Source organism: Crotalus tigris, unplaced genomic scaffold (genome assembly GCF_016545835.1).
Source record: "Crotalus tigris isolate CLP2741 ecotype Arizona unplaced genomic scaffold, ASM1654583v1 scf7180000018432.44079421565:4894166, whole genome shotgun sequence".
Taxonomy (NCBI): domain Eukaryota; kingdom Metazoa; phylum Chordata; class Lepidosauria; order Squamata; family Viperidae; genus Crotalus; species Crotalus tigris.
In genome coordinates this window covers 4232273-4256579 of record NW_024096999.1, presented here as the reverse complement: position 1 = coordinate 4256579, position 24307 = coordinate 4232273, and the positions used below count along the sequence as shown (strand labels likewise).

The following is a 24307-nucleotide window of genomic DNA, read 5'->3' as shown; positions in this document are numbered from 1 at the left end:
AGAGATCATTGCAAGTTGCCTTGTGTTCTTCAGAGGAAAGTCTCAGCACATATATAAATACTGTGTAAAAATGAATAAATGTGGCACAGAAGGCAAAAATCAAAGATTTTGGAATACAAAGAATAACGGCAGTGAAAACAATGTGTAGTTCTGTTGACATGGCAACTGCAGAGTTTTATCACTTTCTGGCTCAGTTTATATTCATTTTTTTTAAAAAAAGGAATTTACTTCACAGGGATAGCATGTGCACAAAGAAAAGAAAAAGGCATTGTTGCTCGTGGGCTACAAATGAGAATTTAGTTAATATCATAGTGGCAAAACTCCTAGCTTAGAGATACAATGGCATTAATTTTTCTTCCTCTCAGTTAAGGAATGAAAGGTGGCTTTTCATGTGGAATCTAAAGAAAGTGGAGAAGGGGGCAGCTACAATTCCCAACTGCTCTCCGGCATCCATTTAAACCTAGAGTCCCCAAACTAGGCAAACTGAACTTATTTACATTTGAAAGGAGGACTTTAAGAGATAGAATTTGCTCATTAGAGAGCTGAGACAAAAAAATATCAGTTGCATCTCTTGAAAAGCTGGATTGCATGCCTTTGACTGGGAGATTTCAGTGCACTCTTTTTAACATTTAAAATCAGAGAGGCAGGGGAAGGAAGGAAGGAAGGAAGGAAGGAAGGAAGGAAGGAAGGAAGGAAGGAAGGAAGGAAGGAAGGAAGGGAGGGAGGGAGTTGAATGAGATAATCTTTGCATTCCTTTCCAACTCTTCATTTCTATGAAATAATGCCCAATCTCATCCGATATGTGACCGTACCATGCTTGTTGTTAACAATTTGGCCTCAGCTTATGACTGTCTCACCAACCTTGTTTCCTTTGGTCTGTGCTCCCAGGTGGATTTTGTATTCCCCTTTACATCCCGTATATACTGACCGATGAATGGAAATTTGGAAAAGGCCTGTGTAAGCTCTGGTTAGTGGTCGATTACCTCGTCTGCACAGCCTCTGGATTCAACATTGTCTTGATCAGTTTTGACCGATTCATCTCCGTAACAAGGGCGGTAAGAAACATTGCTTTCCATGGGCTTCTGATATCTCCAGCCCCTGGCGCCTTCTCAGAATTCAAGTGCCACCTGCTTCAACTCTAGGCACGTGACACAAAGCCACACATTCATCTGGGCAACCAACCAACTGCAACTAAATAAGTCAAACTGCTATGAACTGTAATGCTTGCCCGGAGCCTTGCTTAGCTAACTGATGGCTTCTAGATATTTTAGAAAACATTACCATGAGCTACAACTAGTTACCTATATTTTATCCTTAGCAGATTGAAGGGACTTGTTCCTTCTCCCAACATTTTCTTACTCATTGTCTTTCTGACATCATCACACAGTTCTTCTCCTATAAGTGACCCATGACATGGCAACCACGGTCTTTTCCTTCTTGAAGCATAAAACAATATTCTGAAACCCCAAGACCAATTTCAAGAAGGCCAATCCATGCTGGCTAGGGAATTCTGGAAGTTGAAGTCCACAAGTCTTAAGAGTTGCCAAGCTTGGACACCCCTACACTAGTCAAAACTTTCCTCAACATCACACTAAAGGGAAACATTGAACTTGTCCACACATGAAGTCATAGCGTTATCTATTTAATGATGGCTTTTTAAATCAACTCCAACTCCATAGATACATGCAACACAGTCAGCATAAGACACTTAGCATGGCCTCAAAAACTGTAGTAAGATGTCAAAAAGGAAACCACGTTGTTGGTATTCACACATCACACTAAAGCAGCGGTTCTCAACCTATGGGTCGCGACCCCATTTGGGGTCGATCGACCATTTTTCGGGGGTCGCCAAAGGTGGCGATCCACCATTTTTCGCGGCGCCGTGCACGCGCGCCGCATACGGGGGCGCCACCGCGCATGCGCGTCGCGCATGGGGGCACTGCCGTGCACGCGCGTCGCGCATGGGGGCGCTGCCGTGCACGCGCGTCGCGCATGGGGGCGTTGCCGTGCACGCGCATCGGGCCGCCGCGCATGCGCGTCGCGCATGGGGCACCGCACATGTGTGCTGCGCATTGGGGCCCCGCCCCCATGCGCACGGCGCCACGCATGCACAGAACATTTGTGTGACGGGGGTCGCCGTCACACAAACGTTGAGAAGCACTGCACTAAAGAAATCCATACATGTAGATTTCTTGGCTTGACTTCCTAAATTGTGGAGAACTAGAGCTATGTAAATCAGTTTTAGTGTAGCATGTGGTGGAAAAAAATGGCAATTGTGCTCCATTCAACAAGTGTGGTAAAGCAAAGCATAGCTTGGTATATAGTATGTGAACCAGATCTACAACTTGGCATGATAGTCCAGGTCAGGAGAAGGTTTAACTGTGAAAGTCCAAGAGTGAAAACCTGTGGATGGCCATCAACTATGGAAATAGCTGTTCCTTTGAGTTTTCCATCTGACAAATAAGCTTTTCATAATAATTAGATTTCTACCTCTATTATAGGATCTAATCAGGGTGAGCCTGAGGGAGGGGTCAAACATATCATAAGTCTCAAGTCCCTTTGCACCCACAAGAAGTCTAAGTCCACCTTGAATTCTGTTAACTCTTATCTACCGCCAATTTGTCTTGACCGTTAGTAGTTCAGATATTTGTAGAGAGCATTAGTATACAATAAACCTATATATTCATTTGAACTGCCTGATTTCTTGGGCTTGACATCTACTTTTTCTTCTAGGTGAGCTACAGAGTTCAGAAAGGGATGACCAAAACCACAGTGGTGAAGATGGTAATGGTGTGGATTGCAGCATTTCTCCTTTATGGTCCAGCCATTATCAGCTGGGAGTACATAGCCCAACAAAGCATCATCCCTGAGAACAAGTGTTACGCCGAGTTCCACTACAACTGGTACTTCCTCATGATTGCCTCCACCATTGAGTTCTTCACACCATTCATCAGTGTCACCTACTTCAACTTAAGCATCTATTTCAACATTCGCAAGCGGACACAGGTCGGAAGTGAGAGCTCCTCAGCAGCCCAAAAGGACTGTGAACTTTTTTGCTGCAGGAAGAAACGAGAGCATGCCATAGTTTTCACAAAAAGAAGGGACAAAAGGAACGAAAAGGTGAACAGCTTCACCCCTAGCAAGCCTGCTGTGGGGAGGCTCAGCATCCATAACCTCCAGACACACTCAGTAGAGCTTAACATCAATCAAGACTTTCCACCTTGGCAGGTAGACATTCAGACTAAATCACCGTGGGGTGGTGTCTACAAAGCTCTAGAGAACATATCCAGCACCACACGGAAAGCAGAGGTGGCCAATACCGCAGCTAGCCGGTTTAGGCTTTCCAGAGATAAGAAAATAGCCAAATCTTTAGCCATTGTTGTCTGCATCTTTGCGGTATGTTGGGCACCCTACACCCTTCTAATGATCATCAGAGCTGGTTGTCATGGGAGATGCATCCACAATGATCTCTATGAAGTATCGTTTTGGCTACTGTGGTTGAATTCAGCTATTAATCCCGTATTATATCCTTTGTGCCACATCAGTTTCAGGAAAGCCTTTTATAAATTGCTCTGCCCAGCCAAAGCAAAAATCCACCCCAATATTTTTACGTGAGAGAGAACATTGAAGAGATGTTTCTGCCTAGATACGTTTGACATAGAACCACTGAGCATGAACTTGTCCTCCAAGTATGAAAGAAAAATTCAAATGTTCTATTCCGAGAATGGAGAAAGCTCAATCTAGATTTTAGAAAGTGCAAGAATTTACAGTACTTTGCAGTGCTTATGTATGCAAATGAGGACTTATTTATTCTCTGGTACCTAAGCTTAGCACGCTTTGTAAATTCCCAACCAAATCCTTCTTAAGAAATAATGTAATTCTGATAAGGCAATTTAACTAGGGGACATTGTACACTTGTTTTGAAGTAATTGCACATTTAAAAAAAAGGCAGTTTCTTTTTGCCTGTAAGGGTTTTTGTACTGATGTGAATTTTTTTTTCTTCTAAGAATTACTTGTCCACTTTATATTGCAGAAAACACAGTGCAATGGAGCATCTCCCACTAGATGTTCTAGTTTGTGGGTGGACCTTGCTCATGAGCGGAGGTGCTTTCCCAAGGATTACTCATAGTTCTAAAGAATTATTCCAACTTGGCAAAATGCCACTCATAAGCAAAGTTAAAAGTCAAAGCTCATCTCCATTTCAAGGCCATTGAGTCAGCACTGTCCAAAGACATGTCTGCCAGCATGACATCACGGAACGCTGTTACCTTCCCACTAAAGTGCTACCTATTTATCGACTCACATTTGCACACTTTCCAACTGCTAGGCTGGCAGGAGCTGAGGTGAGGATGGGAACTCGCGCAGTTGCCTGGAGCTTGAATCTTGAACCTGGGCTGCCGACTTTCCAGCCTACAAGGCCAGTGTCTTGACCGCTACCGCACTGCCCTATTCATAAGCAAACCTGCTGCAAAAGCTGGGTCAAAAAGTAAGATGGATTTCATCAGGCAATTTCAAGTCAACACACCAAGCCGTAACTTATTGAAGGCATAGCTTCACACATGTGAAATCAGCCACGGTTGCTATGCCAGCACTCTTAATACAGTCATCAATTGCAGTGTCCTTTTAAAAAGAGCTAGTATTATTATTAAATGCAACTGGAGAGAGTGGAGGCCATACCCATTAATAGCAACTTTATTGTTATACTAGCACAAATTAAGGATACAGATTGTGTTTCCCCCTAATTTGACAGTACTGAAGGTTATATACTCTATAGACCACCATTTGTTTTGAATCTTCTTACTATTATCTTGATAAATATGCCCTGTGCGCTGTACTGAACCCTCACTGTATGTCACTGAGTCCCCATATGCAAAATATAACTTTCTTGGTTTAATTTCTTTCCTTTTTTTAAAAAGAACGGTGCTTTATAACTCCAAATACATGCATGAAGATATTCTGAGGGGGGGAATGGGGGGGGGGAAATCCGACAGAACTCTTGACAAATATGAAAAAAAAGAAGAAAGTGGAATCTGGCAGACAAGAAAATGAAACAATGCTATTTAAAAAAAAATAGTCCACAACCTTAGTTAACACTTGCAAATGGAAAGGTGGATTAGAGATTATATGGCTTTGGGGCGAAGACGTGAGGACAGAAGAGAGAAAAATCAGAACACGAGGGAGGCGGGGAAGGGAGGCGAGAGGTACACACCACGTGGAATTTTAGAAGAATGGATTCAGTCATGCTAATTTTCAATTGGCCTGCTAGTCCATATCTTGGGAATTCTGACAGGAATATTTAAACCCCAAATGCTTGGAAGAAGCAGCCTGGAACACATTTGCACATTCACACAAGAAGTGTGAACCGAAAGCCTATCTTGGCACTCCCCAAAGGCACAAAAGTCTATGATCTCTAATACAAGAAGAATGATGAGAACAAAATGCCGTGTATGTGTGTGTGTGTGTGTGTGTGTGTTGTACATGGAAAGACAGAGGACAAGGGCCTACAGAACGGGACCGGGGGTGAGTGGGTGGGGTTGTCATTTGTTTAAATGACCAGTCCTTCATAGATTGGCCCCTCTGATTCGGGGGATTCCCTCCTCAAGCGCAAATGCTCCAGTGTGTTCTGAAAATGTTTGTTGATCTGTTCTGTCTCCTCGGTCGATTCGAGATTAGGAAGGTCTTCCCGGATTTTTTGAATGAGCTGATTCAACACCTGAATTGTCACCTATATTTAAAAAGAGAGGGGTGTCAAACAGACGGGGTTTACACACTGCATGATCTGGTCCGCTGCAAGACCAGCCTGATGCCGAACAGCGTCTCCCAGCATCCTCCATTTCTTGTCCACACCGATAGGGACAGCTGGGAATTGTTGCTGAGCGACAATTGAAAAAAAGAGGCAAATCATACGATCACAACTAAATATAGGACTGCAACTCTTGAAACTAGAGCAGTGGTTCTCAACTTGTGGGTCAGGACCCCATTTGGGGTCGAACAACCATTTCATGGGGGTCGCCAAACAACGCAGTCCGCCATTTTTCCCCCCTTTTCCTTAGCTGTGCTACTCCCTTTTATTCTATTGGCTTTTGAAAGCCAATAGAATAGACTCTCTTGAATAGAGTCTAATTCTATTGGCTTTCAAAAGCCAATAGGAATTGTCCAGGCTGTCTCTGCCCTGCTGAGCCCACCAAAAGTCCCATTCTACAAACGGTGCTGCACCAGTTGAGTAGTCCTCGACTTACGACTGGTTGAATAGTCCTCGACTTACAACCGGTTGGGGGTCGCGGCATTAAAAAGGTTGAGAACCACTGATCTAGAGGTTCGCAGAATTTTTCAGTGCCCATTCATCCAACGGTCAATCTGATATTAGATTTTAGCAATTTAATTGAGGAGAGAAGACCTCAAGAGGGTTATGAAGATTCAAGATCATAATGAGGGTCCATCACTTAATCTCAAATCTCTAATTCGCTAACCCAAAAAACTCTCCTTTTTCAACTTCACATATGCACTGCATATTCAGAGCACTCCCATGATAGAAAAGCTGCTGGGAAATGAGATGGCCACCGTCCCTTCCTGCCACTGCAGAGAAATAAAGGACCATAGATTAAGTGTAACATGTAGTCTGACCTCTGTCAGACAAGGCTGCGCTATTGATAACAACTGGGCTTCAGACAAAGAAGGCACAGTGCTAAAGGAAACTCCACATTTGAATTTATCATCTGCCGAGCACCCTTACATTGTAAGAGATAATTAGATATTTAATTACAAGTAGTCCTCAACTTACAACCATAATTAAGCCCAAAACTTTTGTTGTTAATTGAGACAACAATTAATTTGTTAAGTGAGTTTTGCCCCATTTTACATTTCATGCCATATTTGTTAAGTGAATCACTGCAGTTAAGTTAGTAACTCCCCCACTGACTGCTTCTCAGAGATTGCACGACCCCAGGACAGTGCAGCCGTCATAAAGACGAGTCAGTTGCCAAGCATCTGAATTTTGATCATGTGACCGTGGGAATGCTACCAGGGTTGTAAGCGTGAAGAACGGTCCTAAGTCACTTTTTTCAGTGCTGTTGTCATTTTGAACGGTCACTAAATGAACTGTTGTAAGTTGAGGACTGCCTGTAATTTTAATGTAAGTCAAAAGATTGCCTCCTTCTGTTGTTGGATGGAGGGGGAGAAGAACTTCCCTTCTTTTTTTGGTCTCATTAAAGTTTCTATTCTGATGGAAACTTTGAAGAGATTCTCGTAAAAATATTGAGGGTGATTGGGGAGGGCGGGGGGGGGGGGGATAGATTTTACATATCTGCACAAAACACAAAGTGCTGCTCCTTACCGCCTCGTTCTCTTTTTCGTAAAAGTAGATATATCTGTTTAAAATTTCTATGAAGAGTTGAACTTGCAGAGAGGGATCCATGCATTGGTTGGCTATCTTCAGCGCCTTTTTCAAGCATTCCATGACCCTCTTACCTCCATGGAGCTAAGCAACAAGACCGGGGGAAAAAGAAGGGATCAGAATTCCCCACATCAACACATTTATACAATGATTTTCCACAGATGCAAATCGCACGGCTAACGTTTATTCATTTAGCTGGTTTAGGAAGGATGAAGGAATTCACAAAAATTCCAAAGGAAATGCAGTTGTATGTGCACCTCTTGTACATCGATGCCGGTTGATTTTGCCTCTGTATTCCTTCCAGAACCCTGCCAATATATGCCAAGGCTAAATTTCTCCTTAACCCAGACATTAATCCCATCATACAGTGTTTTCCGAATCTGGTTAACATTAAGACGTGTGGACTTCAAGTTCTGGAATTCCCCAGACCAGCATCCCCTCCAAAATAGTCCAGGCCAGGAAATCAAAAACCAAGAACCAAATTCTACCTTTATTGTGAGAATACAGCAGCAGAATGTTTCAAGTCTTGAAAACGCTTCCCCCTCCCCTGAATTTACTTTCCAAAGAACTAGGGAGGGTCCTTCCTGGGATGCTCTCTCCACCCCAATACCTTCTGTGGACTAGTTCTTATCTCTTGTCTGGACTGCAGCTGCTTCCTGCCGTCTCTGTTATTCTCACAGCTCATTATAGAGGACCCTTTCCCAAGTCTTGGGCTGGCCTTACCTCTTCCCCATTCTTGTCTGTGTTCCGCCCAGACCAGAAGAGATGGGCGCAGGTGCTCACGGCTCGGCACTGATCTGGCTTCTTCAGCAATTTTGAAGCTGCCAGCGCGCACTGAGTTCTCAAGGGCTCGTGGTTCTCCTCGCCAAAGCACTTCATCCGTTCAAACGTCCCAATTATCAGCGTGATTGCAGCCAGCTGGGCTTTTGAATCACTGATTTCATCTTCATAGAGAGAAAATGCCTGATTCAGAGAAGGAATATGGGCAGAGGAAATAGGAGAGAGAGAGAGAGAGAGAGAGAGAGAGAAGGAGAAGCGTTATGCACTATATTCTTATTTGCTTTTCTCAGCTCCTCTTTTGAAAGTTAACAAACAAGTATTTCAGCAACCAGTGGATCAGGTTAAGCACTTTCCACAAGATACAGAACTGTTAAAGATCACCATTCCCAACCAACTGGGGCTACTCGGGAGAAGTACGCTGAGAAACAATTAGGCCTAGGTGATTTTTCTACTTGCTATTTGAATTCTTCCTCCCCAAATAAAACAGGAAACAGAGATCACGAGCTGATAACTAACATCTTGCACGCAGACCGTGTCATGCTTGATCCTCGCCACCTGAATTAAAGGTTCTCTGTGTAAACACTGTAGAGACTCATGTCAGTTTTTTGTGGGATGTGGGCACCAAATCTTTAGGGTATGGTTTGTTTTGCCAGGAGTTACTGGAAAAATTAGTTATCAACCACATTCACAGGTTTCAACTGGTGGCCATTGCTTAACAACTGCCCTGTTTAGCATCCGTTTGAAAGCTAGGACGATGCTGCAAAAGTAACTTTTATGACCAGTCCTCGCACTTACAACCACTGCAGCATCCCATGGTCACGTGATCACCATTTGCTCACTTCACAGCTGACGTCTGACAAGCAGAGTTAATGGAGAAGCGGGGCAGTAAAATCACAAATTGTGGTCACGCGTTGTTTTAACAAGCACACTTAGAGACGGAGTTGCTTGTCCCAGTGGTGGTGATTAAGCGAGGATTGCCTGTATACACTGTGAACCACGGGATACAAAACATACTTGCTAGTTTCACAACAACAGGCCAAACCACAATCAAGCCAATGACATGCAGGGCTTGGGTAATCAGTAAAACGTAAGCCTAGATTTTGTCTTACATGTTCAACCTCTTCTTTACTGTAGCAGAAAAGTTTCCAAGCTGGAAATACACCCACTATGAAATTATAACTGTCGCTCATGTCCTCTGCTTTCAGAAATGTTTTTTTTTTTAGTACCTTGAATACTGATTTTAAGTTATTCTAGTAATACCTTTATCTTAAACAGTTGTAATGTTTGTGTTTTTGTCATTCTCGCGACGACATTCAGAAAGATACCAAGGAAAAATAAAGGAGGGGAGGTGCCTCAAAAAAAAAAAAAGGAAAAAGATCTTCTCGACTTCACCTGAGACATGAATTCATAGGCCACTGTCTCGTGGTTTTCAAAGCCAATTTCTCCTGCGGCTAAAGCTCCCTGAAGGAAGAGGCGGAGGGGCAGTTCCGCCAACTCGGCTTTAATCAAAGCGCTGATAGTCTGGTGAGCAAAAGTGAAGATCTTCTGGCATTTCTTTTCCCACTTGTCATCCTTGGGGGGGGGGGGGAAAGGGAGCAAAGCAGGAAGAAATCAGCCCAGACGGGAAAGAACAAAATTTACATTCTTCTGTTTAAAACTCTGTTATCAAATTCTACCTAGATCTGCAGCCTAAAGAAACGGGGGCAAGCACACACAAAACAAATAATCTCTTTTTTCCCCCAATGTACAGTTTTAAGATTTCAGACTATCCAGTTCAGTCTGATCAGAGTAAAGCTTAGAGCAGTGTTTGCCAACCCTGGTAACTTTAAGATGGGTGGACTTCAACTCCATATGTTAAAGTTGACACGATTAGCAAACAATGGTTTACTTTCACCCCATTTATTCCATACTGCACCAAATTTAGGGACAGGGATTTAATTTATTCCCTTTCACTGGTCAAAACTTTCTCACAGTCCCAGACCCATACAATTTGCCATTTCTTTGTTTTCACAGATAGTCCTCAACTTACAACAGTTCATTTAGTGACCATTCAAAGTTACAGAGGCACCGCAAAAAGTGACTTAGGACCATTTTTCACACTTAACGACCGTTGCAGCATCCCCAGAGTCACGTCCTTAAAATTCAGACTCTTGGCAACTGACTCCTACTTATGACGGTTGCAGTGTCCTGGGGTCATGTGATCCCCTTTTGTGACCTTCTGACAAACAAAGTCAAATGGGGAAGCCGGATTCACTTAACAACCGGGTTAACTAACTGGCAAGAAAGGTCATAAAGTGGGGGGGAACTCACTTAACAAATGACTCAGTTAGCAACAGAAACGTTGGGCTCAATTGTGCTCGTAGGTCGAGGCCTATCTGTATTCTGCCATTTGCCAGTCGATCCCTTTTAGCTTAAGCAGCCCGCGAAGTAAAACACACCACGTACACATCCACTCACCGCCTTCGCGTTCTCCTTATAGCGAAATGCAAGCTGATAGGCAGCAAACACCAACGGCGGCAACGTGAAGCGGATGCGCTGGTTCCCACCGGCCCCAAAGTGTTTCCGCGCTGTGTTTAAAATCTAAAATGTGCAACAGTTCCCGTGTTGAATATCACGAGAGACATATCACAAAGAAACAGCCTAACTCAGTGGTGGCGAAACCTTTTAGAGACCGAGTGCCCAAACTGCAACCCAAAACCCACTTATGCACTGCTGGGTGCCGGGTGGGCGTGGCCACCAAGTGGGCGTGGCCACCGAGCTGTCGGCTTGTGCTCGCTCATTCGCTCGCTGTCCGCTCCGACTCGTGCTCGCTCTCAAGCTGTCTGCAGCAAATGCTGCTTCCGCAGAAAGTTACTCCTTTTATAGCCTCTCACCTATTCCTGAACTGCGCACGCGCGGAGGAGAGAGCACCTTGGCCCAGCAATGGCTCGCGTGCCACCAGATACGGCTCTGGGTGCCGCCTGTGGCACGCGTGCCATAGGTTTGCCACCACAGGTCTAACTCATAAACCAGCATGGTCACAGTAACTGTGGACCAAATTAGCCAAGAGTTTCCCTGAGGTAAGATGGGCAGCTGATAAATCAGGGACTGAGAATGAGGGAGAGAGTGTGAGGGAGAGAGAGAGAGAGTGTGAGAGAGAAAGGGGGAGAGAGGGAGGGAGAGAGTGTGTGAGGGAGGGAGAGGGGGAGAGAGAGAGAGAGAGAGAGAGGGAGGGGGGGGCTGAAAGGGGGAAGGAGAGAGGGAGAGGAGGAAGGAGAGAGGGAGAGAGAGAAGGCCTGAAAGGGAGAGAGTGTGTGAGGGAGGGAGAGGGGGAGGGAGGGAGGGAGAGATGGAGAGGGAGAGGGAGAGAGGGGAGAGAGAGAGAGAGAGAGAGAGAGAGAGAGAGAAGGCCTGCCTAGAATCCCTATAGAAAGCTGGGACAACCAAACAATAAAAAATTCTAATGTACTGAATTTTGTTCTGGCTACCTCAAAATTGCTTCCTTTTGGCATGCTGGATCCCCACTTCCTTGACTAACGTAATGCCCAGAGATGAAGGAAAGGGAAGGGTGATGGTTCAGTTATGGAAGGAAGATCCAAGTGCCTCGGAAGGCTGCCATACCAGATACTGCTGATTGGGGTCTTCTGAACGAAGCAGGTGGATAAACCTGCCTACAAGACCCTGTTCGTCAGCCATGTCTTCAGGGTCTGGATCTTCGGCCGGCTGGTCTGGCTGGTCCTGAATTAGCGTCGATACCAGGTTCATGATGGCATCTACCTAGAAACGGCAAACCACATTCGGGTCAAGGATGGCTCCTAGAGGAAAAGAACGCCAGCTTGGCTTGGAACTGCTGGTGGGACAGCATTTACCCATTTTGTTTCCTCCCTGCTGGATCAGCACAAGATGGAGCTCAAAGGAGACAGTGAAGGGAGCTCTCTGCACATGGAGCCCCTTGCAGAAAGGAAAATAATTTCCAGTCGTGCCCACCACTCCAGAGATTTCAGCTGCAATGAATTCTGGGCAACAGGCTCGGAAACGCAATTTTTAGGGGTCAGAACAACTTCAAGCCTATTTCAATGAACTCTGCTTTGAACGGTTGTTTTCTAGCAATTTGTAAGGACTGTGGTTGGAATGCAGCATTGCAGGCAAATTCTGCCCACTGCCAGCAGTTCGAGCCTGACGGAGCTCAGCATTGACTTGGCCTTCCATGCTTCCGAGGTTGGTAAAATGAGGACCCAGATTGTTGGGGCAAAAGGCTGGCTCCGTAAACTGTGTAGAGAGGGCTGTAAAGCACTGTGAAGCGGTATATAAGTCTTAAGTGTTATTGCTAATTTGTTTTATTGGTGCTTGTTTTTCAGGGTGCTATTGCCTTCCTTTCTAGTTCCTTCAAGAAGAGTGTTGTGATTCTGTGCCAGCCTGTGCTCCCCACAGCTGAGTCGGAGGAATCTGAGGAGGAGGTGGAGGAGGCTTTTGGGGGGCCATCAGAGCCAGAGGGAGACTCTGAAGTAGGACTCAGTTGGATGCAGAGCCTGGACCTCCAGTCATGTTTCTGATGAAGCTCAGCTGGGTGAGGAGCATGAATCAGACTTGGAAGAATCACAACAGATGGAATTGTTAATTGATGCATGCAGGCGGCGTCAATTAGCCAGAGTAAAGCAACAGAGGTCAATGAAGCACCTGCAAAGTAAGAAGAAACGGCAAGGGGAGGCACCGCCTTAGGACTGCTAATTAAAGGGAGGAGGTGTGGGTGGTGCTGGTTGCTGAAGGCAACACTTTGAAAACCTCCGTCTTGGAATCTTGATCTATGACTTCTCTTGTGATTTCTTGTGTGTTTTTCATCGTGCTCTTTTGGACTTAAGTTTGCTGTATTTGACAGGTTTGTCTACAATATTAAAAGGGGGTTTCGTTTTTATTTGCAAGTCTCCAGCCTATTGCAGTAGCAGGGGTTTTGTCCTTGTGAAGTTAACAAGGACGACAATAGGCTGGAACAGAACAAAGAGGAACTGCCCAAGCGCAACCATCTTCCCCCTTTCCCATTCCACTTAATAATACAAATGAGCACTCGTTCCCGAGAGTTCCCTACCTGGTCTTGGGAGATGATTTCTGTGTTGTAATCCAGCACGTTGCTAAGCACATAGCAACTCATGCTCTTTCTGGACTCATAGTCGAAGTACTCAAACAAAGGGTGGAAATGCTTCAGTTTCAGGACAGTGAGAACGTTGTTGTAGGTATCAACAGGAATCTTCAAGAGTCTCATTAGTTCCTTTGAAACAGCGCTGCTGGTTGCAATGCTGAAAGGACAAGAGTGGGTGGTCAGTGAGGGTCGCCAGTGCTTTCGCTTCTTAATTTACAGGGAGATTCTTTAGACAAGAACTGGCAGAAATCAATCTCTATCACACCAAAAGCCAGGCCTCTCAATTCTATCACAGACCAGGTAAAGGCACTTCATTTGAAGTGTCAGATGGTGCAGGAATTTATTTTGCTTCTCCATCCAGGAGAGATTTTGCACAAGGCCAAGAAATTTGCATCAACTTACTGCTCCAGGTTAAGCTTGTTGAAAATCTCCACGGTTGTCTCCAATACTTTGTCCACATAGTCAACGCGATCTGGGTAACACTTCATCGCCAAGTTAATGAGCGAGACTTGTAATGACACTACATCCTCAGACGGCATATCTTGTCTAGACTGAAGTTTGGGTGGTCCACAATGGAGTCAAAAGAAGCATATTTGGCCATTAGAGGTAACATAAAGGATATTTCTATCTTTTAACATCACAGTTTGATTTTTATATCCATGACCAAACTCAAGTAGTCACTCATCCAGACCTGAACCAGTCAAAGAAGCAGTTAATTTTAGCTAGACTGGGTTTCTAGATTTAACTTTGCTCTTATTTTACAGTGGAGGAAAATGTTTTCTTTGCATACAAAACATCTCACGTTCAAACCTTAACATTTACTAGCGTGATTGGGAAAAAACTCTAGCCTAAAATCCTGAAATTGTCAATCTGCAAAGCTCACAGTACTGAGATACGCTAATTTTCTATGTTCTAACAGGTCAAGACTTTAGCAGCACACAAATTTTGCCAAGGAAGATATACTCAATTAAAATCCAAATCCCAGGCAACTTGAAATTTTTATACTACTTGAGAACCTCTTGACTGCAGAGGTGATGAAAATAATAAGCAGTTTCTGAATGCAGCACTTTGTCAGCATACAAATTTGCAGCAAAAATTGAATATATATGTGCCTCTCTAACAGATTCTTAAGACAATCAAATCACCTTGGTCTTCCTTTAAATTTATACGCCAGAACTAGAAAAAGCACCAAGAGAAAATATTCAATACATATTAAGGAACCAGCATAGTTAAAGATTTTCACCACAAAGATATGTCCCTTTTAATACCCTGCATTTCTACACTGAAAAAAAATGAAGCAAACTGTTACAGCCCATACTTCCCCATTTGTCTAGAGATTAAGGCAACATAAAGTTCTTTTTTATTTTTTGGCACTCTATGCCAGCCTTTTGAACTACTTTCCATAGGCTCTTACAGATAATTAAACAATAGTTTTTATCTTGAATTGGCTGGTGATCAGATTCAAGGATATTAAGTCAAACCCAGCAACCATGTTTATTTTTAGCAATATTAGAGAAAGTGCAATCATTTTGCAGTTACCTGTATGACTGTAGCCACCTGCTGGGAGAAAATGTCAAAGAGTTTAATGTCCGCTGGGATCCCTGGTCCATCCTCTCGGTGGGCAAAGAGGGCGAGTCTAAAGACAGAACAGGATTTATGAAATGCAGCTTGCAAACATGTCTAACAGGCAATTACGCTGAAGCCAGTCCAAATCAACGTGTCTGCAGTTATAGCATTTATTTATTTATGAGATTTATATACCGCTTTAAGTGCAAGCACTCTCTAAGTGGTGTACACCAGTAAGCAATGTATATATATATATATTTACATTGCCCCCAACAATCTGGGTCCTCTTGGAGAAACATGGCACGGGTCCCCAATCTCCTTACCCATCAGATCCATACCCTGCTCTTCTCCCATCATGGAATTCAGGTTGGCATACATGAAATCCCTCCCTGGTTAAACACACTTCATCAGATCACACCATCACCCTCACAGCCCTTAGCAACAGTCAAGAGTATACCCAAGAAGCCAGAGTGATCATATGAAGGCTACCATCCTCTGATAAATGATCCTTTGATCCAAATTGGCTTCCATTAACATAACTGCTAATTCCACTTTCTCCTTAACACTCCCTACCCAAAATCTCTGCTCCCAAATCTCTTCCGAAAGCTAAGAAAGCAATTAGGGAAGTCAAATTAGTAAGGATTATTTTTCTGGAAATCACAAACAGATGGAACAGCTTTTCACTAGCAGATGGATACCACCCGATAAGAAATAAACACGAGTTGGGTGGGAGAGAGGACGAGGGGGGGGGTCCTAATCATCAAAAGAGTTGGACAAATTTATAATTCAAGGATTCTGTTTGAAGACAAATTGACTGAACCTCCCGAATCAAATCCGTTGCAAATGACAGTTTGGATCAAATCATCAAATGCCCTTTGAATCAAAACGACAATTCAGAAAAGCTTTTGGACCCGTCTCTGAAGTGAGTTCACAGTCCAAGCTGATGAAGCGAATCACAGCCAATTTGCACGCCCACAATAATCGGTCTGACCATAGTATAAAATAGTTGCACAAAGGGGAAAACCCTATTAGCACCCACGGTGGGGAAAAGGATAAAAAAAAAATATGGCTTGCTCCATATAACAAGCTTTGAAGACTACCTAAAACTACATTTCAGATAAATCTTCTATTCAATGCTCCCTGCAAACAAACAAAACAAAAACAGGACTTTAAGCTCACTCCAGAAAGCTGATTTGCATGCATCTCTCATACAGACAGAAAACAATTAGCTTCTACAAATGTTTATTTTAAAATGTACATTTATAAACATGCATATACTTGGTATATGCAAATATTGTAGTTTTCCAAACATATCCCAGCATAAATTGCTATTTGAAAAGAAAAACAATATCACAAGGAAGATGGGAGGAAAGAAAATGATGGAGATTGTTCATATAGTTCCAGAAATATGACGACAGAGCTGTGCCTAAATATCTATAGGAAAGGACTTAATTGGAATCCAATACAAATCAGTGTCAAATCAAGCCTTTGTATTTCACACCAAAGCTCCACGTATCTACCTTAATCATGATACTAATCCTCATGGATCACAGCCTGCATCCTGGAGAATATCCTTGTCTGTTCATTTTTTAGGCAATTAGCTGCTTCTCAATTCCCCCCCCCCAAAATGCATCTTTTGTTTGCAATAAGGTAATATGAAACATACTGAATTTGAAACTGGTCAAAAATAGTTTTGGGGTCTCTGTTTCAAGCATGGGACACTTCAGGATGTAACACTTTTCAAATTTACATGTTGTTTTTACTAATCCATCTTTTCCTTCTATATAGTGTATACCTATTAACACTATCACTTCTTCTGTTTAACTTCTATTTTTTTTTCAGTTTTTCCACCCAAATTAAAACATGTCTTTTTCTTATAAATCAGTCTTACCTTCTATCTAATCATGTACTAAACAGGAATATATACAAATGGTTGCATTGAAAAATGTCTCCCTGCATACACAAAAATATCATATTTAATTATTCCAGGGGTAGGCAACCTTGGCTCTTTTATGACTCATGGACTTCAACTCCCAGAATTCCTGAGCCAGCTAATTCTGGGAGTTGAAGTCCATGAGTCATAAAAGAGCCAAGGTTGCCTACCCCTGAACTATTCTAAACCTTCTGGATGAGGCCCAAAGAGTCGCCCTCTCCTTTGCTCCAACACAGAGTTTATAATGTTTGCTTCATTACGTACCTATCAATTAATGCAATTATAATATTTTTGACATTCACATTTTGGTGTAATTCTGCACACGCTCGAAGGAAAGGATTCAAAGTCTGGAGGTGAAATTCATCTGGGAAAACCTAAGACATGGGAGGACAGGATGGAACAATTGGTCAATTATTATTCTAGGTTGTTTAGTAAATAGACATTTGATCATTGTGCTAAACCATGATGCTTGCTCTATTTCAACTTACCAAGTTGTATAAACTCGGCCAATTTCTGCATATTTGTTATTTATGTATTTTCCCAGCTGTCGAGATTGCAGGAGGGTTAAAATAATAAAAAATTAAACCTAAACCAACAGATTCCATGTCTCTAAAACCAAATAACCAACTTACATAAAATATGGTAGCCCAGTCATCGTAACATTTATATAAGCATCAAAAATCATACTCCACAGACCATGTTATTGTACACAATCCATATAGAAAGGTTTTTGAAAGTTCATTTAGATCTAAAAAAGCCAAACATGTCCATTCTTGGTGCAGATTCTGCTAGCTCAAGAATGGCACTGTGGTCTTGTTATGACTGTCTTTCTTTTCCAGCCTATCAGATCCTCCTTACCAACCTGTCAGTAACCTTCCTTTAAGGTATGTACCTGTATGATGCATTCCATTAAGTATTCTTGAGCTAGCGCATCCCGGCAGTTTACTACTTGCTCCAATATGCCAGGTAAGACAATCTAGAAAACAGAAAAAAAAATGAGACTTAACACCACAACTGAGCCCAAAATTGCTGTTAAGTGAGACATTTGTTAAGTGAGTTTTGCCCCATTTTATGACCTTTCTTGCTACAGTTACAGTAAGTGAATCACTGCAGTTGATTAGTTAGTAACCCGGTTGCTAAGTGAATCTGGCTTCCCCATGGATTTTGCTTCTCTGAAGATCTCAAAAGTTGATCCCATGACCCTGGGACACAGTAACGGTCATAAGTATGAACGAGTTGCCAAGCATCTGAATTTTGATCGCGTGATCCTAGAGATCGCATAATCCTACAACGGTCGTTAAGTGTGAAAATGGTCATCAGTCGCTTCTTTCAGTGATGTTGTAACGTTGAACGGTCACTAAATGAACTGTTTTAAGTTGAGGACTACCTGTATTTGCATGCTTTCTACAGCCATTAACATAATACCAAACTCTGGAACCTCTTCCTCACTTAAACATGCCTTTTTCTAGAGAAGTGATAAGCTAAAACTAATTGAGATGCAACTATTGAGAAATTAATTTAGTAATTAAACTAACAGGTGCAGTAAAGTAAGGTGCACTAACTGAGAAGAGAGAAGTTAACTCACCTGTTTGTATCTCTCTACATTCACACCTTCCAGCTGGCTGAGCCGGACCAAGTTGGTTCCCACCAGGATCCTCAGCTCCTGCCTCTCGCGCTCCCTCTTCTCTCGATCTCGACTGTGCCCTTGATGCTGCATTCGCACCCAGAGCTTATTCATCTCAGCAAAGTTCAACAGCACAAAGTCCATGGAGTCACTGATGTCTCCAGTGATTTCTTCACTGTGGGCCAACAAAGGGAGTCATGTCAATATGGATTTCAAGGATGTAGATTGGATGTCTTTGAACCAACGGACAGCATGCATTTTCAACCACAGAGAGGTATGTATGTGTACACTTTTGAGAGCAAGCAACAAAAATTTCATTTTTAACGTGTGCCAATGTGCCCACAGTAAAAGATGACAATAAAGGTTATCTAATCTAAAAGGATCATGAAAATAACTCTCTTTGGGGTAGGATTTGAACCTCAGATTTAATATCGTCTTGGAATTAATCTAGTCAGACACCAATTCTGCATTAGGAAGAAAACTATGTAATATATTTTTTTCAGGCTGAAGGGCTCTTTGTCCTTTCCATGGAAGCAAAACTGCAACCTGAGCTGAGCCACCAAAACTGGGAAGCTACAATTAGCTACATCTCCATCAGTTATGAAAGTTATATAGTTTCCCATTGTCTCTTCACGCTACTTCACTTCTGCAAAGCATCGGCCACCTAGTTCGCTTGTTTTTTTATTTTAATGCTCATATTAATCCTACTCGCAACTCACACATTTACGATCTACTCGTAAGTCCAGCCATTTTGGTTCTTAGAACTATTTTTTTCTTGCAATTGGTTTCATGTTTTCAAAACACTTTGTTTCAAGCTCAAAAGATTTCCAGACGGCTGTTTCCAATTCAAAACAGGATGTTTCAAGTTAAAGATGGTTTGTATTTGAAATATCTTGTAATGCTCCAATTCCAAAGCCATCCCTCTCGCGGACATCCCTCTCTCTTCAGGTGACTTTGTCCCATGCCCTATCCGTCCACCACCCAATACAGACGTGCTTCTCACAGATGAAAAGATTAACACATTCAATCTTTCAAAGTTCTTACTCTGTCTGCTCTCCATCATCAGGCAGAATGTTCCGGGTGCACTGGAGAAGATAGTTGCGGAGGAACAGGCCTCTTAAAGGATGCTGGACCCCACGACACATTTCCACCAAGTCTTTTAAGATGTCCTTCCGAGATTGAGGGAAAGACTTCACGTAGACCACCCCAACAGTTATTAGTAAATAGCTGAGACATAAGGGAGACAGTATTACAAGACTCGCTTCCCACAATTAGGCTACTGTAAAAACAGGCTGCTAATTTCCATTCCAACACTCCATTCGATTAAGAGTTTTCTTACTTGCCTATTTATTTTATTAATAGTATTGCCATCTCACCACAAGTCAAAGGAGGCTCTTGGCAGTTTACATAAACAATACGGTTAAAATATACAGAAGGCAATCTAAAAACCCAACAGTCCTGAATTAAAAAATTATTGTGCAACATTAAGGAAAACCAGAATATCATAGAAGCAGAAAATAAAAAAAAGATGGCAATATCAAATCAAGGAAAAGCTTCACAAAATAGCTCAGATTTTAGAAGTTTCTGAAAAATTTGTAAAACGGAGGCCATTTCACAACACTGGCTCATTCCACTCCCCTACTTCCAATTTTCCCTTTATGAAGCATTAGCCATTTAGAATCTGCTAAGAAGGTGGCACATGTGTATTATTAAATATATGAATAAATATACAATTATTTTCTCACATTTTTTTTCATTCCTATTATAATCACTGATATAAAGAGGGCTGATGTGTTACAGCAAAACCCCAGCTTAATGTAGTCTTTTAGACTGAAAGACTGATTGATGATTTCAATATTATCTTCTTTTATTCAAGGATTACAAGGTACTATGCAGGGAGCCCTTGACTTAAGACTGTACTAGAGTCTGCTCATCACAGTCAAAAGTTGTGAAAGTTGTAAAATGGGTCACCAATTTTACAACCTTTTTTGTGGAGGTTATCAAGCAAAACAATCGGCCAGTTTGCAAAACCACCATAAAACATAATCATGTAGTTGTGGGACACTGCAAAATGGCCCTAAAGTTGAAGGGGGTGGGAGAATCCTAACTTTGGAACTGGATTGTAAGTATTCCTGGAGAGGCACAACTTAACTTTGTACAGTTGCTAAGCAACCGGCTAATGTAGGGTTATTTTGTTGGGCTAATGTCAATAGAAAGAAGTGGACAGGAACACACATTTATAAGCATTTTGTTCAATTCACCAAAGCACAAAAAAACCCAAAGCCAACCATCAGTGTCAGAATTGAATAACTGACCAGAACACCACCTCTTAAATGACTTACAGCCGTGGGATGATGTTTCCAGCATACTGAACCAGTTCATAGAGATCAGCCACCTTCCTTCCTTTAGCAAACTCATCTGTCAAGTAAACCTCCAGATAGTGGAGCTCATCAGAGATCGCCATATCTTTTCCTTCCAGTTAAGGAGCACAAGACTAATGCAACACAGCCTTGATCATTTTCATTCAATACCAAGGAGAAACCAATCGCTTGGAAACTAAAGGAGATGCGAAGGAAACAATGGAGCTAACATCCAGCCTAATAGGAGAACACGAGAATCAGGTTGGACAAAACTGGGTTTTGGATCAGAAGCAGAAGCTGCAAATGGAGAAACATGAGCAAGTCACAGATCAAAAGAAGTCGGTGGTCTTCGCATATGCATGAAGCTCCCATCACATCTTTCCCACACCTAGGGTGATATCAACAGACATTAACAAGCATCATTTATCAGCTAAAAGAGCTCCAGATAGCCAGCCCACTTCAAGAGGATACACAATTCATAATAACTCTTTGGAGACAACATTGAAGTCCTCAGCTCACCGAGCATGTTCGAGGCATGTTTCAGGGCATCCATTAGCTTGTTTTTGTCCTAGCAAAACAATAACAACAATACGTGATTTTCTGTCATGCAATCTGCATATTCTCTTTATCAATTAGCAATATATTTTCCAAACAAACCACAGAGATCAGGATTATAGCCCTTTAAGGAGCAACTGAAAAAGATATTCTGGATTATCATTGCTACTAAAGCTGCAAACCTCTAGAAATATTCAAGTGAGCTAAATGTTTGCTGAGAAGAAAAACACTTCTTCATTCAATGCAGCTTATGCTCAGAAAAATACACCACAAGACTATAAAACTATGAACAGGTTGCTGTTTTATCCGATTCACAGAGTTAATTATTGTGAGGTGAAAGAAAAAAAGATTTCAAATCCAGTTCTTACCAAGCAACGTTTCATTTGGAAGGACTGCACCTTAACAGCCTGTATGGCTTCATCCAGAAGCTTCTCTTGTTCATCTTGCGGAGACTGCTGTGTAGTTGGCTAGAAAACAAGGAAAGGAATGTTTTCTGATAAGAATATCAGGGCCAGCCTCTGCTACTAGACACAAAGAAATCATGTAGCCCACATCATGTTCCTCACTAGTTGCATTAAAAACACAAGTGAGCAACTTGTTCTGTCAGGGACACAACTGGGGTGGAAATACATAAAATATAGTGAACATGAACAAGTCTTCAGTTTTCCTTGTTCTTCTCCCTGGTTTAGAAGGAATATTAAAGTGTTCATTTTGTTTTTTAAAATTGCTGTAACTTATTATACAATCTACATTAATGCTGTAATGCTGGGAAAGGTGAAAGAAAAAAAAGAGGATGACCAGCAGCCAGGTGGGTGGATTCAGTTAGAGAAATGATGAATGCACAACTGGAAGACCAGGTTAAAGGCAGTTCATCATGAGGAATATTGATTTATGTAGTTGTGAAGAGCTGAGACCAACTTGATGGCACATTGATCAATTTTTGTTTTGAAGCAGGGGTCCCCAACCCCTGGTTTGTGGACCAGTACCAGGCTGCGGCATGCCAACAACCAGTCCACACAAACAAGCAAAGCCCCATACGTGAGATGCAGGCAGCACACAAAACCACCCCCTCTGTGGTCCGTGGAAAAACCTCTCTCCACGGAACCGGTCGCTGGTGCCCAAGAGGTTGGGGACCTGTTCTAAAGCATAGTTCAGAAAGTGCTATGTCCATGTGTTACCAAATTCTCTGCAGGTAGTTTTTAACTGACAAACATTCATTTAGCGACAGTCGAAGTTAAGAGTGGCACTGAAAAAAAGTGACTTATGACTGGTCTTCACACTGATGACCATCGCAGCATCCCCGTGATCGAAATTTGGGCACTTGGCAATCAGTATATATTTACAACTGCAGCATCCTGGGGACATGGGATCAACATTTGTGATCTTCCCAGCCCAATTCCAACAAGCCAAGTCAATGGAGGAAGTTGGATTTGCTTAACAATTGCAGGTCTCATTTAACAACTATAGTGATCCATTTAATAACCCTGGCTAAGAACAAAAGGTCATAAATTCGGGTGCAATTAACAACTGCCTTGCTTAACAACAGACATTCCGATTCCCATTGTGACTGTAAGCTGAGGATTACCAGTATGCGCAAACTAAACAAATAATGTAGCCATTTATTAAATTTGGGTACTGCCCAATTCCTAGCAGCTCATGATGACTACATTGTCTAAAGAAGGATTCCCCAAAGTGGTCAACACAACCCTTCAGGACAGTTAGCTAAAGTAGCATATTAAGTTATATTAAAATTAAATTATTAAATTAAATTGCAACAAAATTTGGGGGAGTGGGGGTTGGAGAACAGTTGGAAACCTGAGGAAGAGGTCAGTGAGCTGTGAAGAGTTTGGTCTTCACAGGGGGCTGGTCTAAGGCAAACCTAACATGGGTCTATGACAGGAGTCCTGACACTTGGCCACTTTAAGACTTATGGATTTCGACTCCCAGGATTCTCCAGCCAGGAATTCTGGGAGTTGAAGTCCCTAAGTCTTAAAGTGGGCAAGTTTCAGGACTCCTGGTCTATGACAGTTGGCCATGGCCAACTTGCCTTGGCCAACTCGCTGCAGGACAAGAGTTGTGCCAACCTCAACGAAATGGTGGAATAGAATCACTGAAGGAAGGATGCAAAAGGAGGGTCAGAATGAAATGTGAATGTCAAAGAGTTCAAAGTCATTTTTCATTGATTTCAAATAGCAAAACAGAATTGCTAAACTGTCTCCCAGCCAGTTGTCCCACTCTGACCCAACCTCTTTTATTCAAAAGACCGGATCCTTTTGCCCCAACAGCCCAGGGGATCCACCCAACCACATCTCCTGCACTCCCCCACCCCACCCCATAGAAAAGACCCCCAAAGCAGCCTCTGCCCAGCCTTACTTCCTCCTCGCCCCCCCTCTTCTCTGACTTTGCCCCTCAGCCATCCTCCCAGGCACCCCCCGCCCGGTTTTACACGCGTGTAGGGCTCCACACGTGCACGACCCTTCCACCATCACCCCCCCGCCCCTCCCCAGGCAGCCAGGGACTGACTCGGCCTTCCCTCCGCCTGGCAGCACTCCTGGACTGCCCTTCCCACCCTTCTGGCTGGGGATGATGGGAGGCCCAGTCCCACCCAACCCCTCTCTGAGGCGGGGAGGGGGGAGAGCGCGGAACCCCTCCCCTCCCGTGCAGCGTCATCGTTAACGCGGGGAGGGGGGGCATTTCCCTCCCCCCCCCCTTCATGAGGAGAAGGAAAGGCGCCGCTGAGGCAAGAACGGCCGCACCGGGCAGGCCCGCAGCCCTCCCCGCTCGGGAGCCGAGACCCCCGGACACGCCACTCCGGCCCGCCCGGACAATGGGGGGGGGCTTTTCTTCGCTCTGCCCCCCTCCCCACCCGCCGCCCCACCGCTCCCCTCCACTCACCATGGCGGCGCCTCCTTCCCTCGCCGGCCTGCCTGCTCAGCGCCTCGGTTCCCCTCACGTCATGTGACCCCCGCCAGCGCCCTCCCCC

The 24307-nt window shown here is 43.3% G+C and overlaps 2 protein-coding genes across 3 annotated transcripts in view; one reads left to right on the top strand and one right to left on the bottom strand.

Annotated features, from left to right (window-relative positions):
* The window catches only part of LOC120312145 (histamine H3 receptor-like), a 10335-nt gene extending 5513 nt beyond the window's left edge, over window positions 1-4822 (top strand). The window contains exons 2-3 of the mRNA XM_039352470.1: window positions 889-1055; window positions 2734-4822. Of these exons, the coding sequence (XP_039208404.1) occupies window positions 889-1055; window positions 2734-3615 (1049 nt within the window). The 3' untranslated portion in view covers window positions 3616-4822. The remainder of the gene's footprint in view (window positions 1-888; window positions 1056-2733) is intronic.
* Window positions 4677-24307, bottom strand: VPS35 (VPS35 retromer complex component). 2 transcript variants are annotated; one of them, XM_039352466.1, is made up of 17 exons: window positions 24220-24307; window positions 21693-21791; window positions 21241-21337; window positions 20752-20875; window positions 19454-19636; window positions 18371-18584; window positions 17678-17761; window positions 17050-17159; window positions 14826-14922; window positions 13689-13837; window positions 13236-13443; window positions 11774-11929; window positions 10631-10753; window positions 9566-9745; window positions 8117-8356; window positions 7334-7477; window positions 4677-5725 (listed from the first exon to the last, which is right to left on the bottom strand). In XM_039352466.1, exons 1-17 carry the CDS (start codon window positions 24220-24222, stop codon window positions 5546-5548), a joined length of 2391 nt encoding a protein of 796 aa, XP_039208400.1. In that variant the 5' UTR covers window positions 24223-24307; the 3' UTR covers window positions 4677-5545. The 2 variants fall into 2 exon arrangements, with proteins under 2 accessions (XP_039208400.1, XP_039208401.1); XM_039352467.1 differs by lacking the exon at window positions 9566-9745.